The 23,194-nt window shown below is 39.3% G+C and overlaps 1 protein-coding gene across 1 annotated transcript in view; it reads right to left on the minus strand.

Moving 5' to 3' along the window:
- The window catches only part of LOC311149083 (podocan-like), a gene marked incomplete at both ends in the record, with an annotated part of 44,695 nt that extends 37,771 nt beyond the window's left edge, over nt 1–6,924 (minus strand). Inside the window, 2 exons of the mRNA XM_084186192.1 lie at nt 6,210–6,303; nt 6,628–6,924. Coding sequence (XP_084042318.1) covers nt 6,210–6,303; nt 6,628–6,924 — 391 coding nt within the window. The remainder of the gene's footprint in view (nt 1–6,209; nt 6,304–6,627) is intronic.
- Nucleotides 6,925–23,194: the final 16,270 nt, after the last annotated feature.

Here is a 23,194-nt window from a genome sequence, read left to right on the forward strand (position 1 = left end):
CCGTCTGGCCCTGCGGCCTTGTGAATGTTGAGCTGTTTAAAGGTCTTCTCACATCGGCTACGGAGAGCGTAATCACATAGTCATCCGGAACAGCTGGTGCTCTCATGCATGCTTCAGTGTTGCTTGTCTCGAAGCATGCATAGAAGTCATTTAGCTCGTCTGGTAGGCTCGTGTCACTGGGCAGCTCGCGGCTGGGCTTCCCTTTGTAGTCCATAATAGTTTGCAAGCCCTGCCACATCCAACGAGCATCAGAGCCGGTGTAGTAGGCCCAAAGCAGGCCTAATGCAGCCGTTTTCATATCAATATCAAATCATTCCTGGTTAACAATTAAGTACCTTGCTTGCAAAAATAAAGGAAATTCACATGAGCACCACAATGCTTACTCCACCCATGCTCCACCAAGGCTTTCCAGCACAAAGCTTTGACCTACTACAGTAGCTATGTTGGTCAACTGTACTTCAAACAATGTGTTGGCAGGTTGCTTAGGATTCAAACCTCAAACTCAAACAGTTTTCATACTCTTAGAGGAGGTGTTCCAACAAATAATGTGATTTATTAATACTTTAACCACATAGAAGTTAAAGTATTGGTTTCTTCACACACAACACTAAACCCATTCCACTACCTTTTCAATCTTTTTTATTGATGGTTTAACGAGAGATCAGCTGCCGATAATCTGGTGGCCTTTGATGGTTGCAATTGGCCATGTACTTTTTACATGTGGTTGTTTATCTACGTTAGTTGAATGCACTTATTTGCTTATTTGTATCCACATTAGCTTTTACAGAAGCAGCAGCTACTCTTCTTGGGGTCCACAAAAAAAAAACACAAAACATGACAAGTAACAAAACACTGATACAATGATAGACAAGGAATGTCACATACATTTTAAATACAACGATATACAAACAATGCAACTAAAAAAGAATGTGTGTGTTAGAAAGTGTCTGTATGTGTGTGTGTTTGTGTGCTGTCTGCTTGAGTAATTGGAGATGGGAGTTCATGTTATTTTATGTTATTTTTATCACAGTAATATTTCTCATAAAAACTAGGAGAAGCAGTTAATCTCTCGTCAACCCTCAACCAGGAAAGAATGGCATGCATGTTTTTGATGTTAGTTCTGTATGTGCAGTTATGAGAAAGGTGTGCTGCTCTGTTTTGAGCCAGCTGCAGCTTTGCTAGGTCTTTCTTTGCTGCACTTGACTATATTACCGACAGTAATCAAGATGGGACAAGACATACCCCTCCCCATCTTCACAACAACTTTGTCAATATGACTTGACCATGATAATTGACCATCCAATGTTATACATAGGAGTTTACTTTCCTCAACTTGCTCAATGGTCACACCCTTTATGTATAACTCCAGTTATACTCCAGTTAGAGAATGTTTTACACCAAATCCAATGCTCTAAGTAAGTTTTAGATGTATTTAAGACCAGTTTATTATTAATCACCCATTCTGATACTGACTCCTTATTTAGAATTTCATTGAGCTCACTGGCTTTGGGTGCGGACATGTAGTGTGGAATCATCCGCATACATAGTCATTCTAGCTTCATGTAAGACCAGTGGCAAATCATTTGTAAAAATAGAGAAGAGTAACGGCCCAAGGCAACTGCCCTGAGGGACACCGCACTGTACATATCTGATGTTAGAGAAGCTTCCATTGAAGAACACTCTCTGGGTTCTATTGGATAAATAACTCTCCAACCATGTGATGGCAGGTGATGTAAAGCCATAGCATGTGATTTTTTTTCAATAACAATTTATGAACAATAACATCAAAGCCTGCACGGAAATCTAACAATACAGCTCCAACTATCATCTTATTATCCATCTTATTATATTTTAACCAATCATCAGTCATCTGTTCCAGTGCAGTACAAGTTGAGTGCCCTTCTCTATATGCATGTTGTAAGTCAGTAGTTAACTTGTTCTCTGAAAAATAGCATTGTATTTGGTCAAACACAATCTTCTCCATCAGTTTACTAAGAACAGGCAGCAAACTGATTGGGTGGCTGTTAGAACCAGCAAGGGGTGCTTTACTATTTTTAGGAAGTGGAATTACTTTAGCTTCTTTCCACACCTGTGGACACACACACTCTTTTAGGCTTTGGTTAAATATACGTATAGCAAATAGGGCTGGCAATAAAGGCTGCTACCATTCTCAATAGTGTCCCATCAAGGTTGTCTATACCTGGTGGCTCGTCATTATTGACGGATAACAATTTTTTTTCCACCTCTCCCACACTAACTTGACCTAATTCAAAACAGAAATCCTTCTCTTTCATTATTAGATCTTTTATACAAAAATATGATGGTTCACTGTTCAATGTTGTCATTTCACTTCTGAGTTTTTCCACTTTACTAGTAAAATAATCATTGAAATGATTGGCAATATCGAAAGGTTTTGTTATAAATGACACATCAACTTCAATGAACAACAGAGATTAATTGGGTTTTCTGCCCATGATATCATTTAAGGTACTCATCATTTAAAGTATTTTTCCATAGTGTTTTATGTAATTTATCTTTGTTTGGTAATAAAATGTATTTTTCTTTTTGGTAAGTTTAGTCATAACATTTCTCAATTTACAGTATGTCAACCAATCAGCTGAGCAGCAGGTGGTGGTGTGCTGGTCACAGCTACTCATATATAGACATATGAATACAAGCTTTGCTTTTATACTTACAAGACCATAATGCTTGATTGAGCGAGCTGTTTTGTCTTGTGGTAATGTGGTTGTCACGATCGTCTAAGGAGGAGGACCAATGCGCAGCGTTGAAGGTGAACATATTTATATTTATTTAATGATCACACGATCAAAACAACAAACGAAAAACGTGACGTCTATGGTCTAAACACAAACCAACACGAACAAGAAACCACAAACACAAAGTGAAAGACAGACAGTTAAATATGGCTCCCAATCAGAGACAACCAGCTGACACTCGTTGCCTCTGATTGGGAGTCACTCAGGCCAACATAGATAGACAACGACTAGAACCTAAACAAAATAAACACCCTGGCTCAACATACGAGAGTCCCCAGAGCCAGGGCGTGACAGTGGTGCCTACCTGTATTTCCTTAACCCTTTACACTCGTGTGAATTAGCCTATATGGATAGGGCTAAATGGAAATGTTTTTTACAGAATAAATATGAAAAGCATATGCATAACCATGGTAACAAAAAGGAACAGTTTGGAGATTATGGGAAAAGTTTTAGACCAAAGGTGAGGACACAACAGTTCACCTGACAAGACTGAATCCAAATATTACACTGTTGATTTTATGTTAATTTTAAATGTACTGTACTTTTCGCTGCATTTGTTGATAATGAAATCTGAAAATACTCTGGATACATTCAGTAACATGATAAGAATATTCCTGGAAAATGTGTTGTAGGTGCAACATAAGGGTTTAAGTGAGAGGACTAACTGGTTTCTCCAAGTGGCCACATGCTTCTCTAAAGTGTGCACAGTTCCTAAGTAATTTCAATGCACTTTTATGACTCAAAGAAGAGTCTTCAATTATAAGGAGATTTTTTGAGCTCTCCTAGCTGTGCCATTGAGGAACTAGAGCAAACTCACTTGTAGTTGTTTTGTTTGGAACACAACCCTGAATCACCGCCCTCACACAATTACTGTTGTTGTTTACGCAATACAAAAATGTCCATTATAAATCGCAATCTGGGTCAGGTGGGTATAATTTGAAAGCCTGTTCTATTGCCAACATGAGTTATAAAGTATAAGTTATAAAATATGATATTACAGTTTTAGGCTTTCACAATGCAATTTCAGGGTGTGCATCGAAAGGAGTTATGAGTGCATTCAGGTGCGTGTGCAGTGGCAATCTTTTTTCACAATAGACAAACATAGGCTCATTCTGTTCAGAACAACCAAGGGTATGACGCCATGTCATCTTGTAACTGTACATCAAACATAGTGATCATAAACGTTGACGCTGTATATGATATGAGTTTTATGATATGGAAATGTGAAGTGCGCATTTGGCTTGCTTGTATGACATCAAAGCGGTATTTATTATAATCCTCAACCTCTCATCTTTCAAAATACATAGAGTCCTCTTAACTTACAGCATTTCCCTCAATTAGAACACAAAACATTTGCTAAATCATTGTACCATCTAAATCGCTGTGAAATATCCTTTCAATAACAAAAAATATTGTTTTTACAGCTGTTTGAAGCTGGTGGACCAAAATGAAAGTTATTTTCGGTTTTGGTCCACCAGCTTCCAGTGGTGTGTAAAGTACTAAAGTAAAAATAAAGTACTACTTAAGTAGTTTTTTATTTGTATCTGTACTTTATTATTTATAGTTTTGACAACTTTTACTTTTACTCCACTACATTCCTAAAGAACATATGTACTTATCACCCCCATACATTTTCCCTGACACCCAAAAGTACTCGTTACATTTTGAATGCTCAGGCAGGACAGCAATATGGTTCAAATTTACACACCTATCAATATAACGAGTTGTCATCCCTACTGCCTCTGATATGGAAGACTCACTAAACACAAATACTGTGTTTGTAAATGATGTCTGAGTGTTGCAGTGTGCCCGTTTGTCCGTAAATTTAAAAAAAACAAGAAGATTGTGCTGTCTGGTTTGCTTAATATAAGGATTTTGATGTAGTATTTACAAGTATGACAATTTAGTACTTTTTCCACCACTGTACTTAAGTACATTTAAAACCAGATACTTTTAGACTTTTACTCAAGTAGTATTTTACTGGGTTACTTTCACTTTTACTTGAGTCATTTTCTGTTAAGGTATCTAGAACTTTTACTCAAGTATAACAATTGAGTACTTTTTCCACCACTGCCAGCTTCAAACAGCGGTTTTGGTCCACCAGCTTATTTTTTGTTACTAAAAATATATTCCACAACAAAAAATATATTTCACAGCGATTAAGATAGTACAATGATTCCCTACACTATTCAGCACTTGTTTTCTCACATAAACTGAAATTGGGCGAACAGTGTAGAATTCTTGCAACCAGCAATTTCCACTAGATAACAGAGCTACAACGTCAGAGCAGCTTTCCCAGTTTGACAACAGATGCCACTCTGGCCGGAGAAATCAATAGGCGAATATCACAGCCAATCACAACGCTGGCGGGTAAGTAATACTGTTAAACACTATCATTCCACTATTAGCACCAGATATATTATGATTTTTGTTATTTATTACAATGCAAAAATTCAATAAAATCCTATGTGTAGCACCTTTAACTGCACATACAGAACTAACATCAACAACATGCATGCCAGTCTTTCCTGGTTGAGGGTTGACGAAAGAGTAACTGCTTCTCTTCTAGTTTTCATGAGAAATATTACTGTGATGGAAATTCCAGGTTGTCTGCATAATCAAATAACATTCAGCTCAGACACCCATACATACCCCACAACACATGCCACAAGTCCAAAACGAATTCATGGCAACACACAGTTTTATACAGAGCCATGATCGCATGGAACTCCCTTCCATCTCCAATAACTCAAGCAAACAGCAAAATTACCTTTAAAAAACTGATTAAACAACTAATGGAACGGCAGGGACTGTGAGGAGACACACAGACACACTCTAACGCACACAATTATTTTGTTGTATTGTTTGTATAATTTTTTTGTTGTGTTGTTTGTATATCGTTTTATTTTACATTTGTGTGACTGTCCTTGTCTATCAGTGTATCAGTGTTTTGTTACTTGTCATGTTTCGTGTTTTTTGTGGACCCCAGGAAGAGTAGTTGCTGCTTCTGCAAAAGCTAATGGGGTTTAGAATAAACAAACAAACAAGTAAAATAGCTGGAGGCTCCGATTCGACATGGACCGAGACAGAGAAACCCAGCGAGAACAGGACGCTACCAGACACTAACAGAGCTCCCACAGTTTGTTGTCAACAAACTGAACAACTTCCAACCATACTAAATGTGTCTGTCTGTCTGTCTCTTTCTCCCCTAGCTACTTTCAGATCTCTGTCCCCTGTTGTCCTTTGTTGTTTTCGTTTGATTCTCTCGCTCTCAGTCTCTCTGTCTGGTTTACCTTGCGTGGTCAGACAATTTTTTTTTTCTGTCTGTCATTTTCTCCCTTGGCTACTTTCAGATTAAATGTCTGTCTGTCTGTCTCTCTCAGTTTCTGTCTGGTTTACCTAGCTCTCTCTAAGTATCTGTCTAGTTTTTACCTTGCGTGGTCAGACAGTTGTTTTGCAGGTTTAGTGTCTCCAACTGCTGCAGACGTGTCAGGTCCTCAATGGTTACTATCTTTATCTGGTTGTTCTGAGACGAAGAGGAGGCAAAGGTATTATTGGCAGAACAGCAATGCTTCATTCATTCATTATTGATTGACTTAGAGAAAATGTACTCCTACCCTGGACATGTCCAGCATTCACTTATGTGCTTTAAACCTTAAATCATTCCTACAAAGAAACATCTATCGGGTTTTAGGTGTGTGTGACCCACCTGGAACAAGATCTATCAGGTATTGGGAGTGTCTGTCAATGTCTGACTCAATAGTGCTACCTGACTGATGTATCTAATGGATGTCTGAGACCCAACTGTAGGGAGAGAATGTAGGTGTTGTGTTGGGTGTGTGTGACCCACCTGCAGCGAGAGAATCCGTGTGCTCTCAGACAGCTCACTAGGAAAGTCCATGAGGTCTACCCCAGCACAGTCCACCACTCCCTCTGTACAGGTACATTCCCCTGGACATACAACCGGCTCGGCCTTCACTACAGCCGGGACTGTAAAGGTCTCTATCTCTGTCTCTGTCTCCTCCATGGGTTCTTCCTCCTCCTCCTCTTCCTTCTGGGGCTCCAGAGGGGCCTGGCAGTGTACCAGAGCCCAGGCCAGGAGCAGCACACTCAGGCCCTGAAAGAGAGACCTCCTGGGGCTGGCCATGTCTGCTGGTCGTGCCTGGAGGTCAAGCTACCTCAGATACCTCAGCTGCCCAGAAGCACCAATGATCAGATGGGTCTATATAACAGTGTAATAAATCAATGCATGGATATATTTTTTTTTAAACTATGATCAGTGACCATAGATAAGATATCAAGAACAAATATATTTAACAGCTTTACAGAGGATTTCAAGCAATGGTTCTAAAGTGGCAAGTGCTATTGAGACAGAAAAATAGATCATAAAACATAAAAGGGTGTGTGTATATAGGATAGGTAGCTCACAGGACATTAGATTTTTTTTAAAGAGTGTGTGTAGAAAAGGTTGCTTACATTGTCAGAACAGCAGGCCTCCTGGCAAAAGGGCAGGCTAACGAGGACAGGATGTGTATTGTCTGGGACAAGAACAAACCATCTGCTTTTGTGTTGAAACATTTTCGTGATAGACATTATGTTCCTGTTTTGGCGTATATTAAACATCTATTCTCTAATTTATTGCCACCAGCATTATCTCTATACTGTAACTTCTTGTGCAATTCTGGTAGACTATTTTCCATATAGTGGAGTGAAATATTTACAAAGTATTTTGTTGTTTTTTAACATTAAAGGCATTGTACTGTTGATATTATTCTCCCAGCAGGCAGAAAGTGTCCCAGTAGAGAAGTGTTTCGGTCCTATGGTCAATCAGGAAAAAGCTCTGCAGTGTAGTCATCTCCTCCTGTGCTGAGGGACAAGTTCCAAACAGGCAGTTTGTGTGTGTGTGTGTGTGTGTGTGTGTGTGTGTGTGTGTGTGTGTGTGTGTGTGTGTGTGTGTGTGTGTGTGTGTGTGTGTGTGTGTGTGTGTGTGTGTGTGTGTGTGTGTGTGTGTGTGTGTGTAAAGTCGCTACCACACCACCAGCCAAGAGCCTGCCTGTGACAGACCCAGGAGACTCACAGTGTGTTTGTGAACATCAGCCAAGTGTCGATGTTCACGTCAGATATAAAATTACATTAAAAACAATGCAAACCTACACATGTGATCCTGAGTATATCCCCCCACACGTACCAGGCACCATGACAATAACAAAAGGAGTACATTCAACCCCACATGCATAACGCTACTCATAAACAGACATCATGTTCTCACACCTACCTAAAGGACTCCTTTCAGCTAAAAAAAACACAACAACATTGAATCAATGACTCACAAGCTGTAAAAAAATATATATTTTTTATACAAGTTGTACGTGAGTCTGTAAAAGCTCATACACATCTGGACAGCTGTGCACTTGTACAGCTCACTATTATTCACGTATTCACATATTGCCACTCAGCCCATACACAGTCCTTTTCTAATATAATGTTATATGATTGGTGGCACATTACCAATTCATACACAGTCAGTCCATAATACATAGCACATATTGAGCATATCCATCTATAGATCAGGTCCACATGTCCCTCATGTTCAAAGTGCCATGAAAGAGTGACTGAACCTGACAATTATATTCCACCACAGCATTATTGTAATGCATATAAAGCAATATGGATGCACACATAGGCCTACATAATTACAGCACATCTATACAGTACATGCATTCTTTACCTTCTCTGATGGAGGGAGGTTAGCAGTGACAAAGGCAGGGCAGTGCAGTCTGGTGTCCAGTCGAACCAAAGACAATCACATAGCAGGATAGAGAGGAGCCACAGTCACTCCAGATCACAGATCACTACCAGATGGAATAGGAGAGTGGGAGTGACAGAGGGAAAGTTCAGAGAAAGAAGGGGAGAAGAAAAGAGAGACGATAAAAAATTGTGAGCTGAGGGACAACCAAAAGCACCAAATTATTTGCTTTCAAACTTTCCATGGTCTGCGACAGGTCTTTTACAATCCCCATATAGTAATGAGGCCATTTCATGTTGCAATTAGTTTGTTCTGAAAGAAAGAAAGAAAGAAAGAAAGAAAGAAAGAAAGAAAGAAAGAAAGAAAGAAAGAAAGAAAGAAAGAAAGAAAGAAAGAAAGAAAGAAAGAAAGAAAGAAAGAAAGAAAGAAAGAAAGAAAGAAAGAAAGAAAGAAGGATGAAAAGGGAGCTTTTTTAATTTTCGTTCTGATTCAACAAGAATAACTTTCATATTGCTCATGAATCAACAGAGATTAGTATCACAGTGAGACTGAGCGAGTATCTTGGACCGAAAGTATCTTGGATGTAATATCTTGGCTGAAGCTGAATCATACATTCCCTGTTTTTCTTTGAGCCCAGTACAAAGAGAGAGCTATCATGAACCAGTGAGCCAGGGATGGCAGTACCATTGTGTTGTTAGCTATTTGTTCCCTCAAAGGCCTAAAACTCCTCTCCTGTTTTTTCTCAATATATCATGTCGAACAACTGTAGAGCCTGAGATTAAAGAAAGAAAAGCTTTACTAAAGATGAACGAAAACTGACCACCAAAGGGGAAACCAATATCATATGAGCCTATAAACTGATCAGAATTAGCATTCAAGTATTTAGAGAACTCATATAATTCCAGCTTGTCTTAAAATGATATGTGTTTTGAAGATTACATTTCATATAGACAGGAAACAAGAGTCTGCCAGAAAACGGTGACAGACAGGATATGTCATAATAGTGCACACGTTCTGCAGAAGGTCCCTCTCTAGTCTGCGGGTGCATCCCATATGGCACCCTATTCCATATAGTGCACTACTTTTTACAAAGGGCCCATAGGGCTCTGTGGATTATATAGGGAATAGGGTCCCATTTGAGACGCAACCTATACCCTACCATCAGATGCTAGGCTATCTACTTTCGGTAGACATTTCTTTGTATTGCAAATTATGTTACTTCCACCATCAGCAGGCCTGTCTTTCCATATTCCCTCTGACACTTCTCAGAGGATATTCCAGCTGAATTATGTCCCATTTGGATGCAAGGCTCTCGTATCACATAAATTATAGGATTAAATCTGGATAAAAAATAAACGATACAGTACACACTAAGAAAAGATGGTTCCTCAAGGGGTTCTTTGGGAAAAATTATGGTTATATGTGGAACCATAATGATTCAAATAACCCCTTTGAGCCGTCGATGGTTCTTTGCAGTTCACAAAAGGGTTATTTGCTCTTTTACAGCCATGATACATTGGCAATTTTTGGGGCAGTATTGCCAAGCAATTTAGATGGCTATGGAGTGGGGTATGAGACACTGGAGCAATGATGCGCAATGAGCAACATGGACATGAATAATAGATTTCAAATTAAGCATATAATCTCAATTTAAAACTGAACACAGTATATACAGTACCAATCAAAAGTTTGGACACACCTACTCATTCAAGGGTTTTTCTTTATTTTAACTATTTTCTACATTGTAGAATAATAGTGAAGACATCGAAACTGTGAAATATCACATATGGAATCATGTAGTAACCAAAAAAGTGTTAAACAAATCAAAATATATTTTAGATTTTAGATTCTTCAAAGTAGCCACCCTTTGCCTTGATGACAGCTTTGCACACTCTTGGCATTCTCTCAACCAGCTTCAAAATGCTTCTCCAACAGTCTTGAAGGAGTTCCCACATATGCTGAGCACTTGTTGGCTGCTTTTCCTTCACTCTGCGGTCCAACTCATCCCAAACAATCTCAATTGGGTTGAGGTCGGGTGATTGGTTTTTTGGTTACTACATGATTCCATATGTGTTATTTCATAGTTTTGATGTCTTCACTATTATTCTACAATGTAGAAAATAGTAATAATAAAGGAAAACCCTGGAATGAGTAGGTGTGTCCAAACTTTTGACTGGTACTGTATGTATTAACGTATCATGATAAAATATTGTAGTGAAGCAACATATGACACGTGAATTGGCCAACATTTTACTCCAACGTTGGAGTTGATTTTCTCTCGCTTGAGCTCAAAAACATTGCCATGTTTTCCAAAATATTTTGGAAGAGCAGACTGATCACATGACCAATATCTGCGCTCTGATTGGAAGAATTTCTAAAAAATTGCCCACTAGGTGGCACTGCCGATCAAGATTCCCCAGATACTAAAAAGTTGCTCATTTTCAATGTAAAATAGTTGCAGCAACTATTGCTGGCAACATTGCTTGGCAATATTAGCCTTTAGCGATAATTAAAATGTTCACTATTTGGGGGCGTGGTTGGTGCACAGTTCTATTTGTTCAACCGTGAGTGAGAGTATCATTCCAGTTTATGTAAACTGTCATGTTATGCCATTACATCTTAAATATGACTATGGCCAATGACGGTGTCTTGTGAAAGACTCACATATTGCTTGCGTCAATTGAGAACTGATACCTAAATCAGGGGTTTGTAAACCTCTCCTCAGGGACCCCCAGCCATTCCAGAGCTAGAGCAACTGATTCAACTTGTCAATTAACACAATAATAAAACCTATGGAATTTCAACAATATAATATGGCTAACCAAAAAAAAGAACCCTGTATTCAAAAGGTTATTTCTAGAACCTTTGAGATTGAGAAAGGTTCTTTATAGCCCCATTAAATAGGGTTCTATATAGCCCAAAAAAGCATTGTAACCATAGCGGAACCCTTTTTTGGTGCTACTGTATATACAGTAGAAACTTTTATAAATTGTTATTTATAGAACCTTAGAAAACAGTTCTTTATAGCACCATAAAGGATCCATTTAGAACCTTATGAGAATGGTTCTTTATAGAACCTTAAAAAAAAGGTTATATATAGCACCAAAAAGGGATCCGCCATGGTTTCAAGCCGAACAACCCTCATTTGGCACTATATAGAACCATTTGTTTTTAGTGTGCATGATACAGTGGTTTCCTTCCTCATTCCTATATGGCTGTCCATAGGGCTGTAAAATGTGACCATAGACAGAAGTACTCAACACTTGTTATAAACTGGGTGGTTCGAGCCATGAATGCTGATTGGCTGAAAGCCATGGTAAATCAAACCGTACACCACGGGTATGACAAAACATGTATTTTTACTGCTCTAGTTACGTTGGTAACCAGTTTATAATAGCAATAAGATACCTCAGGGTTTGTGGTATATTGCCAATATACCATGGCTAAGGGCTGTATCCAGGCACTCCGCGTTTCGTCGTGCTAAGTACAGCCCTTAGCCGTGGAATATTGGCCATATACCACACCCCCTTGGGCCTTATTGCTTAATTATACAGTACATTACCCTCTTTGTTTACATTACAATTCAGTCCTATCAGATGAGCAACTAGCTATACAAAGCATGCACCAGTAAGCACCATCATCTACACTCTAAAAAATTAAGGTACAAGTTGGAACCAAATAAGGTTCTTGAGAGCGATGCCATAGGGTAACCATTTTAGGGTCTCTGAAGAACTATACAAAGACAAGAACTGTGACTTGCTTTCCTCTCTGGAGAAAGGCGCCATTGAAAGGAGTGAAACTGGAGTGGCGTTAAGTGTTGAGGAGGATCAACTGAAGTTGAACATTCCCGGTGTCTGTGATGCCCGCCGTTGGTGCGACGCGGACCCGGTGGAGAGTGTAGTGAAACAGAGAAGACACTGTCTGTTTTGATGCAGAGTCTTTACCAGATAAAATCAAGTTAGGATGTGTCAGTTATCCCCTCAAGCTTATGGTCATGTGGCAGCAGTGTGTAGGAGGGAAATTCCTAGATGTGAGAAGTGTGCAGGAGGACATGAGACAAAGGAATGTGTCATATCGGTGGAAAAGTTGTGTGTGTAAACTGTAGGGGTACCGATGGTGCTGGAGATCAGAGGTGTCCGCTGAGAGGAAGGTAAGTTGAAGTTGCAGGGATAAGAGTAGTACAGAAGGTGTTGTATGCTGAGGCAGTGAAGAGAGTAGTAGAGGAAGATGGGTCCTGGGTGAGGGATCGTAAGAGGAGCCCTGTGAGTAGGCCGAGGCCAATAGTGAGTGATAGGAATAACGTGCTTCAGTAAGGTTGGTTTATTGGCGTCCATGGCCATGGTTGTCAATTGTACCACAGGAATGGAACATGAATCACAGAGGATAGATGCTGTGGTGGCAGCTGCAGAAAAGTACTTGGGTGTACGAGATTGTACTGCAGAAGTGTTACAAGATGTTTTTAACAATAGTGTCCCGTCCTCCCAGGCTACTGGCCTGGAGTAGGATCAGATAGGGCCAAAGTAGTGGAATAGTGGTGAGGAACCCATAAGAGTCTAAGCCCTGTCTAAGCCGGGGGGTTCTACTAGCTACATGGAATTGTTTTAAGAAGGTCATACCAAAGATCATTTAGCTATTTGATTTTGAATTTTAAGACCCAAAAAAATGATTTGATGAAGAAAAGTTGCTATTAGCCCATACAAACGCATTGAATAACAGATTCACTACATGGAACAACAGATAGTGCCCCCAAAAAATCTAAAGGAAGTTTGTTCTGAAGTGTCTATCCTATATTTGAGAGATATAAAAAATATCAGGAATTTTTTATTTATATATATTTTTTTATGTATGTAAGGAAGTTTGAGAGATATAAGAAGATCAGGAAACAATTGTGTTTTTATGTTTTTACATGTATTTAACCACTTATTTTTGGCACTAAACAGTCCATATATACTTCTATTCATTTTTTCAACTGATACAGGGGGACCTTCAGACAAGTCTTGTGAGGCCCGACGTACAGGTTCGTGAGAGTCTCACCTTTCCATAGAGGGGTCATATTAGTTTTTAGGCCAAACCATTGGGACACTACAGACGATTTTGTGAGAAGACCGATTTTCAGGATGTCTCATGGTCTGACAAACACTGCTCTAGCTCTGTCACCTTTCACCTCAGATGCACAAGTGCGACATAGGGGGATTTCTCTAGCTTAAACTGACGGGTTCTTATGGGGATTTTTATATTATGCTAATTAATTTTCCATGGGGGCAAAGACATCAACCTTAGGGGGTTTTAATGGGTGCAGGATTAGTTGGTAGGGCAATTTTTTCAGAAAGTGTAATGAATTCATACTACAGAATAGTAAGCTGATACACAGCCAATACAGTAGGTGGTGGCATGCACCTATAATATTTGTTTGTGGACTGCCATTATACAAAAGAAGAAGAAGAAATCCAAAACGTAACATTATGACTATAACTACTGTTCCCTGAAGGAGGGAATTGAGGTACAACATAATATGGGGAGTCACACTCTCGCGACTTCGGTTGAAGGATGTACAATCACGCCTGACAAGGCCAATGAAATCCACGCCTCGCTGGAAGCCCCGCCTTCCACAGGTGACAAGCGTGAGGCTCGGATTAATTCCTTCAATTTAATACCGCTCTTCACCGAGCGCAGGAACGGCGGGTGCGGGGCCAAACAGGTGTTGTACCTTGTTTCCCTCCTTCAAGGAACAGTAGATATAGTCATAACGTTACGTTCCCTTTCAGTCAGCTAACTTCGGTTCAACATACTATGGGGAAATATAATCACGCCCCAAGCCAACACCAACAGATACTAAATTAAAAAGGCACATGACAGACCACCTAGCTCTGACCCTGCTAGATGGGACTGCACTGTAACAAATTGCTGTAAATTTACAGCAAAACTTTCGAAGTTAGCTACTATAATTCTATATTACAGTACAGTACTGTACTGTAAAGAGCAATGCATTATGGGGGCTCAATGGCGTTCTGCAAAATTTCTGTAAAATTACAGCAATTGCTGTAATTGTACAATACCATTTTACAGTAAAGTAATGTACTACCTGTTTTGCTGTATATTTATAGCAGCATACTGTGAATTATGGTACATTGTGGGAAAATATTGTGGGCGGTGAAAGGATCTCCGGCTCATTAACATATTTTGAGGCGTGCCTTGTAAAGTCGTCCACATGATTCCCAGATGAAATAGTTCGGAAGAGTTGTGAGGTTTTTGTTCGTTTTTGACTTTTTTTCTTGAGGCAAGCCAAAGTTGGTAGCTGAAGTCTACGCCCCTTCCTCAGTGATTGGTCAACAGTAGGGATTCTTCAATAGTCTTTGTTGTCATTCAATGAGAGATGACTCGTTTTCATGCAAATTTTTTCATTGAGAAATACTCCACCAAACATCTTAGTTAGATGTAGAATTGCGCGACTAAGATCTCCTCTGCAAAAACATCAAAATTAATGACAGATTTCTTGAGTTATCTTAGATTAATTCGGACTATTCTGAGGACGTGTATACTGGCTATGGCATCTCAAAATGGACAAACAGTACTATTGCAGCTTTTTTCTCATTTTTCAAGCGAAGGTCTTTTAAGGGAGTATGCAAGCAAAACTTTTCCTGTAAATCTACAGTAATTTACTGGCTACTGTGCTGCCAGTAATTTACTGTAATTCAGTACCACCCCCACAGAATACAGTACCAGACTGTAATTTTGGAGCACCAAAATCCGTGGATGCATGGTATTGTTGTGGCTCATTAACAAATTGTGAGGTGTGCCTTGTAAGAGTCTATACTTGTTGCACCCGTTAGTGAGAGTGCTGTACCAATTTAAGTGACATATGGTAGTAGTTCCCTACTAATTACATTTATGTAGGGAACAGATCAGAGTGATAGCAAGTTTCAAACCTTTAATGATTGAGTGTTTAGCCATGTCCTTTTAATCGGTTTTGTCATGTAGTCACTGTCAGTTTAGAAGCATTTGTTAAGGCCTGTGCAAGTGATATAAAACACTGAATATTAATCGGTATGCTGTAACATATAATCATATATTCACTGTCAGCAACTGCTGAAATTTTATTACGATACAGTTTAACAATAAATTGCTGTTTTGCTGTATATTTACAGCAGCATACTATGAATTATGGTGCATTGTGGAACATTTTTGCGGGATAGGAAATAATCGCTGGCTCATTAAAATATTTTGAGGCGTGCCTTGTAAATTGGTATACAGTGGGGAAAAAAAGTATTTAGTCAGCCACCAATTGTGCAAGTTCTCCCACTTAAAAAGATGAGAGAGGCCTGTAATTTTCATCATAGGTACACGTCAACTATGACAGACAAATTGAGAGAAAAAAATCCAGAAAATCATTTTTTATGAATTTATTTGCAAATTATGGTGGAAAATAAGTATTTGGTCACCAACAAACAAGCAAGATTTCTGGCTCTCACAGACCTGTAACTTCTTCTTTAAGAGGCTCCTCTGTCCTCCACTCGTTACCTGTATTAATGGCACCTGTTTGAACTTGTTATCAGTATAAAAGACACCTGTCCACAACCTCAAACAGTCACACTCCAAACTCCACTATGGCCAAGACCAAAGAGCTGTCAAAGGACACCAGAAACAAAATTGTAGACCTGCACCAGGCTGGGAAGACTGAATCTGCAATAGGTAAGCAGCTTGGTTTGAAGAAATCAACTGTGGGAGCAATTATTAGGAAATGGAAGACATACAAGACCACTGATAATCTCCCTCGATCTGGGGCTCCACGCAAGATCTCACCCCGTGGGGTCAAAATGATCACAAGAACGGTGAGCAAAAATCCCAGAACCACACGGGGGGACCTAGTGAATGATCTGCAGAGAGCTGGGACCAAAGTAACAAAGCCTACCATCAGTAACACACTACGCCGCCAGGGACTCAAATCCTGCAGTGCCAGACGTGTCCCCCTGCTTAAGCCAGTACATGTCCAGGCCCGTCTGAAGTTTGCTAGAGTGCATTTGGATGATCCAGAAGAGGATTGGGAGAATGTCATATGGTCAGATGAAACCAAAATAGAACTTTTTGGTAAAAACTCAACTCGTCGTGTTTGGAGGACAAAGAATGCTGAGTTGCATCCAAAGAACACCATACATACTGTGAAGCATGGGGGTGGAAACATCATGCTTTGGGGCTGTTTTTCTGCAAAGGGACCAGGACGACTGATCCGTGTAAAGGAAAGAATGAATGGGGCCATGTATCGTGAGATTTTGAGTGAAAACCTCCTTCCATCAGCAAGGGCATTGAAGATGAAACGTGGCTGGGTCTTTCAGCATGACAATGATCCCAAACACACCGCCCGGGCAACGAAGGAGTGGCTTCGTAAGAAGCATTTCAAGGTCCTGGAGTGGCCTAGCCAGTCTCCAGATCTCAACCCCATAGAAAATCTTTGGAGGGAGTTGAAAGTCCGTGTTGCCCAGCGACAGCCCCAAAACATCACTGCTCTAGAGGAGATCTGCATGGAGGAATGGGCCAAAATACCAGCAACAGTGTGTGAAAACCTTGTGAAGACTTACAGAAAACGTTTGACCTGTGTCATTGCCAACAAAGGGTATATAACAAAGTATTGAGAAACTTTTGTTATTGAACAAATACTTATTTTCCACCATAATTTGCAAATAAATTCATTAAAAATCCTAGGTGATTTTCTGGATTTGTTTTTCTCATTTTGTCTGTCATAGTTGACGTGTACCTGTGATGAAAATTACAGGCCTCTCTCATCTTTTTAAGTGGGAAAACTTGCACAATTGGTGGCTGACTAAATACTTTTTTTCCCCACTGTATATATATATATATATATATATATATATATATATATATATATATATATATATATATATATATAAATAAATAATTACACTCAAATTGAAAAATCATTCAACTAAATAATGAAGATTTCTATCATCCTAATCGAGGTGTAGATTACATCTCACATTCCAGTGTTCAAACTTGTAAACAAGGTTGCATGGGATTTCTGTAAATTCGACTCCATGTAGCCAATGGCAATGTCCACTTTAGGTATAATGCTGGGAGCCACCTTTGACACCGCCAAAACAACCGCTATGTGGAAGTTGGCTGAAACGGATCTGATTGAATGGACCCCTAGGATAAGATCTAAAACAAGGATTTGAGGAATCTATCTGGGGATTGAAACTACTGTGTATACTGCAGTGTATGATTCATTCTGGGTCTGGCTGACGGGATGTCCCATGGGGGGGTGAGAGAAGGAGTGTAGAAGGAGTGTTAAGTGTGGGATCAAGTGGAGAGGGAGTCTGACTAGACTAGACTGACTGTTCACATCTGTTGAGCTGCAGCCTGCTGTGGGATGGCAAGGCCCACTCTTTGATATAACATTGTGGCCTTGAAGCTGGTCTCAGACCAGGAAAAGATGACAGGCAGCATATCCTCTCTCTCAACTTTTTATGATCCACCCTATTATCATGGTTCTGCTCTTTGTTTTTCTCACAATGTGGCTTCATAATACAAATATTGCTGGTTTCTAAATAGGAAGACTAAAACTTCTGCATGTGTTGAGGAATTAGTGTGACTGGGGAGACTACATACTATGCAATAGGGAGGATCATTCACGAGAGACCGAGAGAGGAGGATTGGTACTGACTGAGGCATCTTGAGATATAGACAATAGTAAATGAGGGCATGGGGAAATAACATTGCCTTTACTTAATACATAATAACTCCTGTTCTGTTTCACACTTACCACATCAACTTTAATATCACATCTTTAATGGAGTGGTTACTTGTAAAACTCTCAGTCAGACAGAATGCAGGGGAAAGCTTTGTGGATTGTGAACTTCATAACTCAATCTATTGCTTGCAAATCCCTCTTTCCTGGAAGGTCCTCAGTGAAATCAAATCACAATCAAATCAAAATCGAAAAACGACATTCTAATGAAAACAACATCTCAGATTGGCTGTCGTGCCTCGTTTACACCCACACTGGAGCTGAACGGGGGCGAGGCTCCATTCTCCGCCGCCTCGCTGTGTGTGTGTACCTACGTGGGTGTGTGTGTATGTTGACACTTCTCATCTTATTGCTATTCCTCCATGTTAAACCAAGCTCCCACACAGCACAGATAGAATAACATAAAAGTTCATTTTGACAAGTTCTAATTTCATATGCCCTACTAAACTGTTTGGCAGGGAGGAACATGCATTGGCAATGGTGGTGAATGATGTCCTCTGGCAGGGTAAATGACAGGGCTGGCCAATGCTTAGAAAGACTGCCATTATAAAGACTAAGGCATTTTTATAAAGAGAAGTTATATGCAAAATAGGATTGTATTTTATATCTGTTTATACACCTTTAATATTAACATTCTAATTATGGGCTATCAACCCTTTATATGCATTGAGTGTGGGAAATGTGCTCTATTATTGTCTCATGTGTAAAAAAAAAATGGCTCAAATATGTACCATCCATTGTTATCATCAAAGGTGATTTCTCCTTTTTACATTCTACAAGAAAAACCAGCCTCTGAAACCAGACAGGGCAACACAATAAAAAATACTGAAAAGTATGTGACTCAAGATTAAGGCATTCTCGGACTGAAGAGAGACAGAGGTCAGCGTTTCAATGTGGAGGACAAAAAAAGCCATTCTTGTTATTATGTAAATAGAAAAAGATTTAAAAATCAACATTTTTCAAAACACCAGCAAATCAGCAAGTGATTTTAATTTTGAAAGTCTGTTCCAAAGTATTCCCACGCATAATAGAGAGTTATACACTGAGTGTACAAAACATTAGGAACATCTGCTCTTTCCACGACATAGACTGACCAGGTGAATCCAGGTGAAAGCTATGATCCCTTACTGATGTCAAATCAGTGTAGATGAAGGGGAGGAGACAGGTTAAATAAGGATTTTTTAACCTTGAGACAATTGGGACAATGCCAGGGTTGTGGGTTTGATTCCTACATGGGACCAGTACGAACAAATAAGAAAATGTAGGCACTCACTACTGTAAGTCGCTCTGGATAAGAGCATCTGCAAAAAAACGTAAATGTACATTGTGTATGTGTGCCATTCAGAGGGTGAATGGGCAAGACAAAATATTTAAGTGCCTCTGAACGGGTATGGTGCCAGGAGCACCGGCTGAATCTAGTTGATGATCTCTGGCCTACTAGATGAGCTGATATAAATTACTGTCATGCCCTGATCGAGAGAACTCTTGTTGGTTGGGTCAGGGTTTTCTGTTTAGATTCTATGTTTAGAGTCTAGTATTTGTATATCTATGTTTGGCCGGGTATGATTCCCAATCAGAGGCAGCTGTCGCTCGTTGTCTCTGATTGGAGATCATACTTAGGCAGCCAGTTTTCCTGCCTGGGTTGTGGGATCTTGTTTGTGTTTCGGTAAGTTTGGCTTGTTTGTGTATAGCCTTCTGATGTCACGTTTCGTTGACTTTTGTTGTTTTGTCAGTGTGTATTCAGTTTAATAAACATGTTCGCATACCACGCTGCACCTTGGTCTGACCCGTCTCTCAACGATCGTGACAATTACACCCAGGCTTACTAAAAAAAGTTGTAAACATCTATTCTACATAATATATGCACAAAATCCTTTCAAATCTCATAATTAGAGAACAGTTCTATACATCTATTCAAAATATGCATGATTTCCTTTCAAATCTCATGGCAATGGAACTTAACATAGAATGGGACTAGTGGTCACGACTACCATTAAACTGAATAATAACCTCCATACATGGACAATAACAAATACTGTAATTGTTATTAGAGGTCACACTCAAATATTCACCTGTCCACAAAGATTTATCCAGGTGGCACAAAATAATCAAAGGTCTGACTGCACAGAGATGCTTGGGGAAAATGGTTACAAAGGGGGACCAGAGCGTTTGTGTCTCAGGTGAAAAGGGTGGATCTGATCTCCATCACCTAGGACTTGACATAGATTAAATAGATTAATCAAATCTCACATTGTTGTCAATTTTTGCTCGATCTTGCATGCTTTCTCAAACAGCTGTAACTGTATATGCATTCGTAAATCAGGTCCTTTCCTGAGTTGGGCTCTGGGAATGTGAGCTCTAACATGGAGCCCCAGGCCGAGGGAGATTGACAGTTATTTTGTGTTTCTTCCATTTGCGAATAATCGCACCAACTGTTGTCACCTTCTCACCAAGCTGCTTGGCGATGGTCTTGTAGCCCATTCCAGCCTTGTGTAGGTCTACAATCTTGTCCCTGACATCCTTGGGGAGCTCTTTGGTCTTGGCCATGGTGGAGAGTTTGGAATCTGATTGATTGATTGCTTCTGTGAACAGGTGTCTTTTATACAGGTAACAAACTGAGATTAGGAGCACTCCCTTTAAGAGTGTGCTCCTAATCTCAGCTCGTTACCTGTATAAAATACACCTGGGAGCCAGAAATCTTTCTGATTGAGAGGGGGTCAAATACTTATTTCCCTCATTAAAATGCAAATCAATTTCTAACATTTTTTACATGCGTTTTTCTGGATTTTTTTTTGTTATTCTGTCTCTCACTGTTCAAATAAACCTACCATTAAAATGATAGACTGATAATTTCTTTGTCAGTGGGCAAACGTACAAAATCAGCAGGGGATCAAATACTTTTTTCGCTCACTGTAACAACCGTTGAGCATCTGATCTTATGGTTGATTGTGGAGGAAAGGGGTTGAGTGTGTTATAGTATGTGCGTGTGTGTTTATCCCACATCTGTTGCAAGGGGGTAAGGATGTTAGGGAGAATATAGGATGAACCACAATAATTGTTTGCTAAAATAATAATTTATTGTCAAAAATGTAATGTAATACAATGGCAATCCAAATTATAGGTTAAAATCCTATGCATGAACTGCCGACATATTATGCATATTAATTGATAATGATGGAAAATAAGATATGCAAGATATTTGAATAGATATATATTTTTAAATAGCAATATACATTGGAAATGCTTTTGGCGGTTGACCTGCGTCTGTTTTGTGGGTGGCACTGTGTGCTGTTTTCGATGGATGGGTCCTTTAAATTGTTTAACTTGGGTCAAATGTTTCGGGTAGCCTTCCACAAGCTTCCCACAATAAGTTGGGTGAATTTTGTCCCATTCCTCCTGACATAGCTGGTGTAACTGAGTCAGGTTTGTAGGCCTCCTTGCTCGCACACGCTTTTTCAGTTCTGCCCACAAATGTTCTATATGATTGAGGTCAGGGCTTTGTGATGGCCACTCCAATACCTTGACTTTGTTGTCCTTAAGCCATTTTGCCACAACTTTGGAAGTATGCTTGGGGTCATTGTCCATTTGGAAGACCCCATTTGCGACCAAGCTTTAACTTCCTGACTGATGTCTTGAGATATTGCTCCAATATATCCACATAATTTTAAATAACATTACTTGTGTCATGCACAAAGTAGATGTCCTAATTGACTTGCCAAAACTATAGTTTGTTAACAAGAAATGTGTGGAGTGGTTGAAAAACAAGTTTTAATGACTCCAACCTAAGTGTATGTAAACTTCCGACTTCAACTGTATATAATGATAAAGAGAATTGAAACTTGTATCTCATTATGGTATGTGGTGAAATAAGTATAGCCAGTTATAATTGTAATGGTTTAGCAGATAATAACAAAAGAAGAACAATATTTACATGGCTCAAAGAGAAGGAACATAATATCTATTGTTTACAGGAAACTCATTCAACAATTCTAGATGAAGTTGCGTGGAAAAAGGAATGGGGGGGAGAAATATACTTCTCCCATGGGCAAAGAACTCAAAAGGGGTGATGATATTAATTAACAGTAATTTTTATCCGAATGTGCAAATTGTCCAAACAGGCAAGGTAGATGGATTATTTTAAATATGTTATTGGACCATAAACAGATATGGCTCATTAAACTTTACGGACCAAATAATAATGATCCACACTTCTTTGACAATATATATAATACAGTATCAACCCTGCAAGCAATTCAAGACTCTATTATTATGGCGGGAGATTATAATAGTGTTTTAAATAGCTCAATGGACCGTAAAGGAAATCAGACTACAAACAATCACCCTCATGCTCTTAAGGAAATCGTGAATGTCATGGATACATTAGAACTAGTAGATATATGGAGGCTTAAATATCCTGATCTAGTGAGATATACATGGCGGAGACTCAATCAAGCTAGTCGTCTTGACTTCTTTCTTATATCATTCTCGTTGGCACCAAAAGTTATAAAAGTGTTGATAGGGGACAGAATGCGGTCGGACCGTCAGATAATTGACATATACATTACTCTTACTGAATTTCCACGTGGGCGAGGATATTGGAAATTGAATCAAAGCCTATTGGATGATAACTTGTTTTTAACAAGGACAGAGGAATTGATAACTGTTTTTTTCTGACATAACATAGGTACAGCAAATCCCCTTATTGTATGGGACACCTTGAAATGTGTCTTTAGAGGCCATGCAATTCAGTACTCATCTCGAAAACAAAAGCAATTTAGGTCAAAAGAGTCAATACTAACAAAGGAAATAGAAGGTCTAACAGAACAGGGGCTCAGAATAAATTAGAGAAAAACCAAAAAGAAACTTATTCAAGAAAGATCAAGTGTAAAAATAAAGCAAACTGGATGAAAT

The sequence above is a fragment of the Coregonus lavaretus genome (assembly GCF_964263955.1).
Source record: "Coregonus lavaretus genome assembly, chromosome: 21".
NCBI lineage: Eukaryota > Metazoa > Chordata > Actinopteri > Salmoniformes > Salmonidae > Coregonus > Coregonus lavaretus.